The following is a 13,170-nucleotide window of genomic DNA, read 5'->3' on the forward strand; positions in this document are numbered from 1 at the left end:
CAGTTTTACGCCAGATGCCCTTCCTGACAAAACCCTCCCTATTTATCCGGGCTTGGGACCGGCACTACAATGCACTGGCCTGTGCATCCCAGCGGCTAGGTAACTATGGGACAATTCAGTGTCTCCAATTAGCCTAGCGGCATGTCTTTGGACTGTGGGAGGAAACCGGAGCACCCGGAGGAAACCCACACAGACACGGGGAGAACATGCAAACTCCACACAGAAAGGACCCAGACCGCCCCACCCGGGGATCGAACCCAGGACCTTCTCGCTGTGAGGCGCCATGCCGCCCAGTGGACAATCACCCAGTAATAGATTTTATTTGGATTACCTGCTGGCATGGTCATGCTAGTCTTTGCTTTATTAATGGAATTGTTTGTAACAATAAAGAACACTTGACAACAGGTTATGTGAATGCTAATGCATGGTATTTTAGATACCATGAGCACACAGAATACAAAAAACGCCACCATAGGTTTATTAGAAAACAATGTGAAATTCAAATGCTAAGAGTGCAACACTAAACATACACAAAATGTTCAATAACACACTGAACAAAATGCTATGCTAAATACAGTACTGTAGATATGTCATCTTGCTAAGCTAAACTAGACCCTATGATAAATGCTAAACAAAGAACAAAAATGACGAACTACACAAACATCAGAATAACAAGATCAAGGAAACTCTAAGAAATGACTCGGACTAGAATGCACTAAATGAATTGACAAAGGAAAACCAATGTAGCGAGAGCACATGGAACAATTGTAATGCTGAGTACTGAGTCTATGGATGCGTCTGGTTACGTAGAGGAAGAAATTAGGTGATGTAGGAAATGTCAGGGGACGTGGTGTGCAGGTAACTAGCTCTACCCATGCCTAATGATTGTAAAAGTTAAACAAGATGCACTTGTCAACATGTCTAACTAAATAAAGTGACCATGTGCTAGCTGCAGTTCAGTAAGTGAGAGAGTGGCTTAGCTGGTTTGTAAATCAGACATGATCTACAGTCTACATGTTTAAAAGTTTGACCTGGTGTGGATACTTTTAATTAAACTTTGACTAAATTGCATGAAGCATGAAGTTTTCATTTTTGATAATTACTCACTTGTATTTTATTAAACTTAACCAAGTTCAAATTATATATGTTATATATAATAACAATATATATTTGTACATACTGTATATTACATACAATATACAGTGTTTATAATGTTTATAATGAGTAGAAAAAAATGGGATTTTACATAACTCTGGGCTTTAAAACATTTTTTCACCTGTCCCCTCGAACCCTATTTTTGTAAAAGTTGAGACATTTTGTTTTCACTAACAATAATAATTATTATCATTATTTATAGCCATGTAACCTTGGTTTACCTGTCTTTTTCTGTTTCTCTCTGCAGTATGACAGAAGGGTTGGGCCAGCTGACTGATGGTATGTGTGGTCTGGACGATTTTACTGTCAGTCATGTCTACAACGTGTGGCCTGGATATGATTACGTGGGCTGGACCAATGAGAGTTTCCCTAATGGATACGTAGAGATCATGTTTGAGTTCGACCGAACCCGAAATTTTACCACCATGAAGGTAGTCTTTCAGAGTGATGTTTTGTGCTATTATAATTTTTTATTGGTATGGCTATGTCTATAGTTCTGACACAGGACAACCAAACTCTAGCCTTGGAGAATTGCTTTAGTTTATGCTTTTTTTCTTTATTTATTTCTTTAACCTACCATCAGCTCATCACTAGCACCAAAGTTAACCTTCAAGACTTTGGGCCTGTATAACCCTAACCCTAACCCTAACTCTAACCCTAGCAAAATACATATTTTGGAAGAGAAACTTAACCTCAACCAAGCAACACTTAAACAGACACTGTCATAAACTTTATACACAGTAAAATGACAAAACACTAATTTAAAAGAAAACAAGAGGCCACATTGGTGTGTGGTTTCAATTTGTCCTAGAAAGTCCATTAAGACTCTCTCGGATCTGTTTCAGGTGCACTGCAACAACATGTTTTCTCAGAGAGTGAAGATCTTCCAGAGGGTGGTGTGCTATTTCCGTTCAGAGTCAGACTGGGAACCCACGCCTGTGTCCTTTACTCCAGTGATGGACGATGTGAACCCCAGTGCTCGTTTCGTTACAGTCTCTCTTCAAAACCACATGGCCAGCGCCATCAAGTGCCAGTACTACTTCTCTGACCTCTGGATGATGTTTAGTGAGATCACTTTTCAGTCAGGTTAGCATGGGAAAATAAATTATTACTCCTACCACAATAAACCTATCCAACAAATTAACATAACATTACAATACAGTTTTTATAATAACAATTTTCTCACACTGCTTTTCCAGATACGGCGATGTACAACACCACCACCACCATCAATACTGGTCCTCCAGCTAACACTCAACCAGGTTCGACCTCCTGATCTATTATTTTCTGCTCCACTAAATCTTTGTTCCTTTTTTTTTTTTCCTTATGTAAAGCACTTTGAATTGCCATGGTGTATGAAAGGTGCTATACAAATAAACTTGCCTTGCCTTGCCTTGCCTAAAGACAATAGAGTCTTTAGACAGACTCATGACCTGGCAAATCTCTAGTCTTTTCTCATAAGGTTTTTTCTCTGTATCCCCTCTTTAGGGGAAAACCCCATTCACAAAGTAGACGACAGTAATACCAGAATTCTGATCGGTTGTTTGGTGGCTATTATCTTTATTTTGATTGCCATAATTGTCATCATACTCTGGAGACAGGTCTGGCAGAAAGTGCTGGAGAAGGTAAGATGCTTGTTATGTACTGTTATTGTTAATGGTTATTATTGATTAGTGCTTAAATTGTTATTATTGATTAGATAAATACATTCACTATTGCTTGAGGGGTATTTTAATAAAAATCCAGAAGATTTAGCCGCTCAGGTGGCGCAGCGGTAAAAAACACCCGCTGGAACCAGAGCTGGGATCTTGAATACATCGTATCAAATCTCAGCTCTGCCTGCGGCTGGGCTGAGCGGCCACATGAACAACGATTGGCCTGTTGTTCAGATAGGGGTGGGATATTAAAGCCGGATAGGGACTCTCTCATAACTAATGCAATTACGACCTCTGCTGGCTGATTGATGGCGCCTGAACAGAGAGGAGAAGCTCTCAGGGTGTGTCTTTCTGTACACAGTGTTGAGCTGCAATGTACTCGTCAAAGTGTAGGTGATAAGATGCATACGGCTGCTGCCCAAGTGTTGGAGGGGGTGTGGGTTAGCTTCGTTCTCCTCAATCAGAGCAGGGATCGGCATTGGTGGAGAGGAAAAATGAAGCAATTGGATGCGCTATCCAATATATCTAGAAAAATATCTAGACTGCCATTGTACTGCCCAGAAAAAGTCTGATTTATACAGTATTACCTTGCCACTATTTCAGATGCCAGAACTTTACAATTCTATTAAAGAATATAAATAATATACACTTTTGAATTGTTTATTTTGAAAGCTATATGTGACTTTATTTAGCCTTAACACATTTTAATTTGTACAATAAAGCTAAACAAATAATCCTAGAAAAGGGTAAACTACAAATGGAGCTTACTTTAGCCTTTTTTAAAGTTTATTGTTTATAAATGCTTCACAGTTTGAAGCATTTGAACCAAGATTGAACCAAGTTGAATAGACACAAACCACTTCTAAGTAACAGCAAGTTAACTTATAACTTGATAACTTCTGACATCGTATTTTACATTTGTAAAATTTAATTTTCTTTTGAAGTTGAAAAATAGGTTTATTAAAATGTAAAAATAATTTAAAGTCCATTATGCACAAGAAAAAAATTATGCAATGTTAATTAAGCATAAAACTGCAATTTGTTTTTTGTAAAATAACACACTGTTATGCTATGCTATGCTATGCTATGCTAAGCTAACAAACGCTGTTGATCTTTTGCCATGTAGTATTCCATAACTCATAATGGCCCCCTAGTGGTTAAAGTAACTTATAACCCCAATAAAGATCAACTGACAATACAGTATATGGTTAAAATATTTTTTGAAGATTGCATGTCAATTAAAAATAAAACTGGTACCAATAACCCAAAATTCAATGGCAACTATAAGCAAACTTTAAGTCTCCTACCTCAGACCTTCTTCACTGTACCTCCTTCAAATGCAGGTATCTCGGCGGATGCTGGATGATGAACTAACTGCTAGTCTGTCAATACAGAGTGATGCCTGCACCTATAACAACAACGTGCCATCCTCAGCACCCCCTGAGCAGGAGTCCAGCTCCACTTACGAGCACATTTTTCCTCTGGGAGCAGATTACCAGGAGCCTTCACGGCTTGTACGCAAACTACCCGACCTCTCCCAGCTCACAGAGGACACTGGTCAGTTTTTCTCATTATACATGGACCTGCATGTTATAATATTTATAAACATGAATGCAGCTATACAAAAATATTATATATTTAATATATATTAGTTTTCAACTTAACAATAGCCATACATCATTTCCAGGACAACTACTAGTAGTAGTAGTAATACTAGTGTCAAAGTAATAACTTAGTAGTTGTAATGTCTTTTGGTCCTGTCCCGTTTACTCACTCACTCACTCACTCACTGTCTTAACCGCTTATCCAGTTAGGGTCGCGGGCGTGCTATCCCAGCTTTTCAGTGGGCGCAAGGCACACAGTAACACCCTGGACGGGGCGCCAGTCTATCACAGGGCAGACACACACACACACACACACACACACACACACACATACACACATACACACCCATTCTCCTATAGGGTATAGGCTACCCACTGAGCCGCCCTGTCCCGTTTACTTTGATTTATTTTATTTTGATTGATTTCAATGTTTGTTTGTCAGAATATTATAAACACTTTTATTCCTTTTATGTATACTTGTTATAAGAAATACCCACAAGTATGGGAAGGGTCTTGTGTGTGTCTCGTTTTAATGAATAGTTTCAACATTGCCAATCACAAAGCTGAAAATATGTTTGACGTTTAAAAGTAAATGCTACAATTTGTGTCATCAAATAATAATTTTAACCACTGCATCTCCTTACACAGCAAATCCCTCTGCAAGTACCAAGTCCCCTCAGACCACTTCTCAGGAAGGAGTTCCTCATTATGCTGAGGCAGACATTGTTAACCTGCAAGGAGTAACAGGAGGAAACACGTACGCTGTGCCGGCCGTCACCATGGACCTGCTGTCTGGAAAGGATATTGCTATAGAGGAGTTTCCCCGAAAACTGCTCAAATTCAAGGAGAAGCTGGGCGAGGGCCAGTTCGGAGAGGTCAGTTCTTACAGAGAAGATGATTAATCATTACAGATGATTACAGAAATCACTGAGTAATATCTGACAACTTTATTGTGCCTTGTTTAAAGTCCTTCTGGAATTTATGTTTGAGTAATTTTAACATTGCAGGTAACATTTGAAAGCGACTGCACAAGTTAAGCAGAAGTAAGCCAGTACACATACAGCCATGAAAAAAACTCACCTAAATTTCTACTATTGTTGGATATTCGTCACACTTTGGCAAATGTATGTTTTTTACAAGAAAGTCCTAAAGAACAATGTTCCTTCGTCTGTCTGTGACCTAAAGCTCAGACAGGATTCCTCACTGGCTTCCTCAATGGATTCCTCAATTTGAAGCACAAGAGCAAATTAACCTCTGTAAACAATTAACAAGCTTTATTAGCATGACAAAAGAAAAGACAATAATAAAAATGTACAAAATGTTACTAATCATTTAAAACAACACTGAAAAAAAAAACAATTAGAATAAAAGTAAAATTTGTATTGGAAATGTGAGGAGGTATTGAGGAGGGGAGCTAAGTATGGTACGGTAGGTGTGGGGGTTGGGATGGTTACCCATTGATTTACAGCAGGTGACAAGACCAGCTTAGAACGGGACAGGAATTGGTTTTACAAATAGCAGATAGAGAAAATTTCTTTACAGCAGCATTTCCCAACCTTTTTTGCACCACGGACCATTTTCATATAAGATATAATTTCATGGACCGGCGGGGAAGGGAGGATTTAATAATATTGCTCACAAACGGTGTAAAATAAGCTTTTCTCACTGCAACGAGATGCTGCTTCCACCTAGGGGTGACAATAAGACAATAACACTCGAAATAGAAGCAGTGAAATAATCTCTAATTATTTATTCTTCCTGTGTGGCTCGGTAATAAATGACCCACAGGTCGGTACCAGTCCGTGGCCCGGTGGTTGGGGACCACTGCTTTACAGCACACGTGAAAGACTGATTCCAAGTAACTAGAAGCATTTGGTTGAAGTTGGTGCTAAAGGCCTCAGAAACATTTATGAAAGAATTATTCACACAGATCCAGTTGGTTTTGGATTACTTTTTTATTTAATCAGATAAAATCAAAACCCTTTTCAATAAATAAAATAATAATTAATAGCTGTTATTTGTGTTAACCCAGGTTGTCTTTGTCCTTTGTTTGGTTTCTTTCAAGACCTGAAAGAAATTAGAGTGACAAATATGTAAAAATAGAACGTAAAAAAAACCTGCACTCAATACTGTTAGTTCTGTTTGTGTTTAATGTGCTCTATAAAAAGCTACATAGCCTAAACATTTGAATGTTTTGTCTGAAGCAAATGTTCGCACATCATAATAAACAACAGTTACTGTTTGCTGTTTTGCAGGTGCATCTTTGTGAGGCTGAGGACATGGAGGAGTTCATGGATAAAGATTTCTCTTTCGATGTTACTGATAATCAGACGGTACTTGTGGCAGTGAAAATGTTACGAGCAGATGCTAACAAAAATGCCAGGTGAAGAAAACTTAAATAATTGTTTTTATTTATTAGGATTTTACTGTCATGCTTTACAGACTTTGGTTACATTCATGACAGGACAGGTAGTTACTACACAAATTCATCAGTTCAAATTCACAAATTCATGTCAAACACAGTCGTGGACAATTGTGTATCTACAATTCATCTCACTTGCATGTGTTTGGACTGTGGAAGTAAACTGGAGCTCCTGGAGGAAACCCATACAGACATGGGGAGAACATGCAAACTCCACACAGAAAGGACCCGGACCGCTCCACCTGGGAATTGAACCCGGGACCTTCTTGGTGTGAGGCAACAGTGCTACCCACCAAGCCACCATGACGTCACTTAAATAATTGTGTAATCATTACATGATTGCTAACCCAAATGAATAAAAATGTCATTACTATTAACTGATAGAGTGGACACAACACAGCAACATGGATGCTTGCGACCTGGTTTGATATTCAGGTTTGGTCTGGAGTTTTGCATGTTCTCTGTATGGGTTTGTGTCAGTAATTCAGCTTGAGGGAGTGGGGGTGTGAAAAGGATTTTTTTTTTTCTGATTCGTTGTCAATTTTATTGGATGAAAGTACACAAGTGATGCTTAGTTTATCATACATTTTTGGGGTGGCAGTGGTTGTGGTCATTTTTTTAGTATAAGCAGTCAGTCAGGAGAATTGGCTGTTTAATTTAGCTTTTGTTAACCTGTTTTCTGTCCTTTACTTCTCATCTCTAAAGGAATGACTTTTTAAAGGAGATAAAGATCATGTCACGGTTAAAAGATCCCAACATAATCCGGCTGCTGGGGGTGTGTATGAGCTTGGACCCCCTGTGCATGATTACGGAGTACATGGAAAATGGAGACCTCAATCAATTCCTGTCCCGCCATGAACCAGAGGGTATGATTGCCCTGCTTAGTAATGCACCAACAGTCAGGTACGTATCTGCATCGCACCTATTTATTATAAAAGGCCAAAATTATACGGATATTCCTCCTTACTATTTAGTTCGGGTGCAGTCACACCCATTTCTAACAAGTAAGTTAAAAAAAAATTACAAATAGTTGTATGCCTTCAATTTAGTGGCAGCAGTTTAGGAACTGTGCTTCTGTGAAAAATCCAGTTCCACAGTGACCAATAATTCCACAGACACACTGCAAAATCTCGTTGTGGTTGGTGGTAGCTTAGTGTTTAAGATAGGACTAGTGATCAGAAGGTTATTGGTCCAAGCTCCTCCACCGCTGAGTTGCCTCCGTTGGGTGCCTTAATCAAAGCAAGGGTGCCATCAACCCTCAGTTGCTTGCAGTGTATTCAATCACTATTGTAAGTTTTGAATGAAAACATCTGCTAAGTGCTGTAAATGTGAATGTAAAGCCCAGAAAAGTGAAGGCTGTTGTAACAGCAGCCTTTGCCAACTCTGGTGCCAACTCCATGTTAATGCCAATGGTTTTGGATTGGGGTGTCCAACTAGTTTATGGTCATGTTTCATTTACATTTTTGGCATTTAGCAGACGCTTTTATCCAAAGTGACTTACAGTACTGTGAGAGTATATTGTCTAAGCAATTGAGGGTTAAGGGCCTTGCTCAAGGGCCCAACAGTGGCAACCTAGCAGTGGTGGGGCCTGAACCAGCGACCTTTGTATTACTAGTTCAGTACCTTAACCACTAGGCGCTAACTACCCTTGTTGTTTCCATATTTGTACATAGTCAAAATATTTTCTATTTATTGATTTATCCCATTTTGCTGTTCTAGGCCAGGCCACTTCCAATTTGCAATGCCTCAATGTCCTGAAAACAACACAAATAAAATATTACAGTGCTAGTGTTCTCACCCTTTCAGCACTTATAATTTTGTCTATGATAAGCAGGTCCCTGTTACTACAGATATTATCAGGAGTATTATAGCCATAATTTTACTATCAGTACACAACTGCCTGTCTGCTTACTTTCCATGCCAAGTTCTCTTCCATACTGTTGTATTTTTCCAGGTTTTTCTCGTGCTTTCTACTGAATCTCTCTGCTTCTGTAGTTACAGAAACCTACAACACATGGCCACCCAGATTGCCTCAGGCATGAAGTACCTTTCTTCGCTGAACTTCGTGCACAGAGATCTTGCCACCAGAAACTGCCTGGTAGGCAAGAACTATACCATTAAGATTGCTGACTTTGGCATGAGCCGAAATCTATACAGTGGAGATTACTATCGCATCCAGGGCCGAGCCGTACTACCCATCCGCTGGATGTCCTGGGAAAGCATCCTGCTGGTAAGGCAACGCATCAACGACACATAATTCGAAGCATATTGTAAATATGTTTAGTTTGCTTATATGAGTAGTTTTAGTTTTAGTTTATTTAGGTCTTAATTCCATTTCTTATCCATGCACTTGTACATAAGGCTCTGCCTCTCAAAATGAGTGGCCAGTAGAGTTCATTTTAGTATAGAAGCAAGCAATCTAATTGTTAGTTATTTGTTATTGTTTGTGTTTTCAGCATTGAGTTAAGTTATGTATGTATTTCATTAATACTACAGTATCTTATTTAACTATTTCTTTTAGTAAATTTATAGCTAATAGAATATCTGACATTAGTTGTACCATAGATATACCCAGGTAACAATCCAGTAATAAGGGCTTTACACATTTTATATGATTGGATGATGATCAATTAGCCAAAATGATTAACTGGCGTATTTTTATCTTTGTTTCTATGGGATTTCTTCTCTTGCTTCTGGGCCAGTTATAACAGAGTTAGCCATAAACATACTACTCAAAAAGTACCAGTATAGGCCGCTCAGGTGGCGCAGCAGTAAAAACTCACGCTGGAACACCCAGAGCTGGGATCTAGAATACATCATATCGAGTCTCAGCTCTGCCTGCCGGCTGACCAGCCACATGAACGATTGGCCTGTTGTTCGGATAGGGGTGGGATATAAAAAAAAAAAGCCAGATAGGGACTCTCTTATAACTAATGCAATTATGACCTGCGCTGGCTGATTGATAGTGCCTGCCAAGAGATGGGAAAAGAGTGCTCTCAGGGTGTGTCTCTCCATACACGGTGCTGATCCGCATTGCACTTGTCAAAGTGTAGGTTACCAGATGCATCCAGCTGCTGCCCATGTGTCGGAGGAGGCGTGGGTTAGCTTCATTCTCCTCAATCAAAGCGGGGATCGGCATTGGTGGAGAGGAAGCATGACACAATCGGGCAGTTGGATGCACTAAAAGGGAGAAAAAAGAGGAGAAAATGCATAAACGAATTTTGTTTTTTAAAAAGTACCAGTATACTGATGCCTGAATGGTTTGTGCAAGGTCCTTTATCTAGCATTCTTTATGTGTCAGTAATAGCATCATTGTCTAGATGTTAAATCTATAAATAGGCAAAACCAACACGGCATTCATAGTAGGTAGCCACAGTCAAATGACCACTTTTTAATACAAGCAGGTCAACCTGGCGTAGCACTTCTAGTGTAAAGTGTTGCATTACATATAGGTGCAGTTTTGTCAGAAATAGAAAACACTTGCTTTAACCCCTTGGCTGTCCTCGGCCTGTATACAGGCCCAAAAATGAACAAAAATTATTATCTGTAAGTTTTTCATGGTCAACATATCCCTTGCTGGTAAATAAGGTACCATTTAAAAGCTTAAAATATCTACTTTTTAGCACTGTAAATGATTTGCTTACATTTATTTACCACTTGTGTTTTTATTGTACTCTCCAGACATTGCCACTTCATTTTCAATACTAAGAACAAACATGTTTCAATTTGTTTGACAGGGTAAATTTACCACAGCCAGTGATGTTTGGGCATTTGGTGTGACTCTATGGGAAACACTGACCTTCTGCAAGGAGCAGCCATATTCACAGCTCTCAGATGAGCAGGTCATTGAAAACACAGGGGAGTTCTTCCGGGACCAGAGGCGACAGGTAGACAGACATACTAAATCATTTTTAGGGATACATATTTCCAGGATACAGCACACTGATAGGACTGCACTTTTTCAAGAAATCAGATTTGATGTAACATGCATTTACATTCTTAATCATGTATTTATGAGTCTGTGATTTGTTAATTCTCTTGGATGTAGCAAACTAATTAATGCTAAAGAGGGAGTGTGATTATCGTATTAGGTGGAGCTGCTTTGGGAAGGCAGTATATTTAGCTTAACTTGAAGATCCAGCCTAATTTGAACTCAGAAAACACAGCAAAGGTAGCTCTTTCTCAAATGCTAGCATGTTTAAAAAAGTGAAGCTGACAGATAAAAACCCTGATTCTATAGTTTATAGTTTAAATTTGCGGTTTGTAACCATATCTATGCCTCAGCACACCTAAAGCACCGCTAATATAGAATGTTTTCATACATCAGTAGCCAGTTTGCGCCATTTTTGCATTTTTCCTTTTGTAACCTACACTGTTTGTGAAGTGTGTGCAACCAAGCACAAAGAAACCAAAAACGGTTCGATTCGGGCAAGAACACTGCAGAGACGACTGTTTTGTTCATACGTGGAAGGAGCTGACGGAGAATATTCAGATCTCATGTTACATACTGAAATTTTAACCCTACAATCTGACATACTGTACATATGAAGTCAGGGGCCTCTGCTGAACAATTTTGGAACTTGCTGGCTGAGGAAAAATATCCACCCTTACTTACAAACACTTGGAAGGCTGCCTGAAAATTGGCATCAGCAGCTACTGTCCAGACCACATAAACCTGTTTGACACCATTTAGTGAAAATCATCAGAATAAGGTTAGTGTAATTTTTCAGTCGATTGCCCTGTAATGCTGAATATCAATATAGGAACTGAAGCGCATTTAAGAAAGCCTTTTTAAAAAGTAGATCGCGATGACCTGTCGACTGAAATAGTAGATCTCAAGCCACGAAAGTATGAGCACCCCTGTCTTATACTATTCTACTTCCTATGTTACTATGTTCCATTTTACGTTTTACGTACACCTTCTCATTATGTTCATTTCCAGTTTGTCTATTTATATAACATAAGATGTTTTTGGGTGACATTATCAGCTTTTATTTTGACCTATTTGTAAAACTTTTTTGATCTAATAATCTAACAACAAAATTTCTGACTCACGAGTACACTCTCATTCCTAGATATACCTACCACAGCCATCCATGTGCCCAGATCACATCTACAAGCTCATGTTGAGTTGCTGGCACAGGAACGCCAAAGAAAGGCCGTCTTTCCAGGAAATTCATCAAATCCTACTGGAAAGCAAGCCTTAACACCTGCTCCCGTATCCACACCAACACTGCCAAAGACATTTTAGTGTGCCCACAGGACTCCACAGAATTACACACCTACACCACACAAACACACCTCCAACACACACACAGTGCTTTTAAACCATACCGAATTATTCTGTCTTGCCATTTTGCTAATTAGGAAAGTAAAGCCAACATTGATTATTTGACAACCAAAACTTTGCACATTTAATGCACAAACTGGCACAGGGTTTAAGGTTAGAAGACCAAAAAATGTAGCAGTTCTGGCACTTTTTAGGAAGAATAATAACTTTCTTATATATATTTAAAATTTTGTTTTTGTTTAAAACATTACAACTCACAGAAAATCACATATCATATGGCCACAATTCCTGCTTTTGTCTTTTCCAATACAAGGACAGCTTGAATGTAAATATAATTTTAGTTCCACTTATAAATCTTTGCAAATATTTGTGTTATATGTTTTTGTCAGCTATCAAGGTAATAGTATTGTTATGATTATACTGTAGGTGCCTCTCAAGGGCTTTTATAAACACTATAACCACTTTTAAGTGGATAAAGCCCAAGCATGCATGAACTTGTAATAATCTTTTCCACATTAAATATGTTTTCTAAGCCTTGTTTATTTGCAACTATTTGCCATTGCTACCTTTTAGTTTATATAATATATGTATGTGTTACCTATGTACAATGGGGAATGTGCATTCACATTGTATGTTTTACTGTTGTTTGTTTCTGCATCATGAATGCAGTTGTATGTGAGATATGAATTGTATAGTCAGTTATTGTTTTTATTGTTAATTTTTCAATATTTTTCTTTACATTTTGTGTCTGATATTTTGTGACCAGTGTCACAATTTTGCAGATATTCAGCTGTTATTGAAAGAACAGAAGCTATATCACATTTTGCCTTCGTTAACTTGAATCTATTATCAACACATAGGTGATTAATTACAGTAAAAAAGCTGCTGATCTGTCATGAGCCATCAGAGCAGCTCTGTTGCACTTTGGAACCAATACTGATACTGTACAGTAAGAATATTTCTTCAGTTGGTGTTTTGATCATGGCAGAGGCGAGTGCTTTGAATGACATTTGTCCAAAATCCTCTATAGGTGCACAGTTGGAT

General features: G+C 38.6%; 1 protein-coding gene across 1 annotated transcript in view; it reads left to right on the forward strand.

The window, feature by feature from the left end:
* Positions 1-12,508, forward strand: part of ddr2a (discoidin domain receptor tyrosine kinase 2a) — a 60,609-nt gene extending 48,101 nt beyond the window's left edge. The window contains exons 7-17 of the mRNA XM_062997078.1: positions 1,403-1,586; positions 2,001-2,241; positions 2,355-2,417; positions 2,644-2,780; positions 4,154-4,371; positions 5,079-5,289; positions 6,670-6,797; positions 7,542-7,739; positions 8,832-9,066; positions 10,574-10,723; positions 11,912-12,508. Coding sequence (XP_062853148.1) covers positions 1,403-1,586; positions 2,001-2,241; positions 2,355-2,417; positions 2,644-2,780; positions 4,154-4,371; positions 5,079-5,289; positions 6,670-6,797; positions 7,542-7,739; positions 8,832-9,066; positions 10,574-10,723; positions 11,912-12,043 — 1,897 coding nt within the window. The 3' untranslated portion in view covers positions 12,044-12,508. The remainder of the gene's footprint in view (positions 1-1,402; positions 1,587-2,000; positions 2,242-2,354; positions 2,418-2,643; positions 2,781-4,153; positions 4,372-5,078; positions 5,290-6,669; positions 6,798-7,541; positions 7,740-8,831; positions 9,067-10,573; positions 10,724-11,911) is intronic.
* Positions 12,509-13,170: the final 662 nt, after the last annotated feature.

The sequence above is a fragment of the Trichomycterus rosablanca genome, chromosome 6 (assembly GCF_030014385.1).
Source record: "Trichomycterus rosablanca isolate fTriRos1 chromosome 6, fTriRos1.hap1, whole genome shotgun sequence".
Taxonomy (NCBI): domain Eukaryota; kingdom Metazoa; phylum Chordata; class Actinopteri; order Siluriformes; family Trichomycteridae; genus Trichomycterus; species Trichomycterus rosablanca.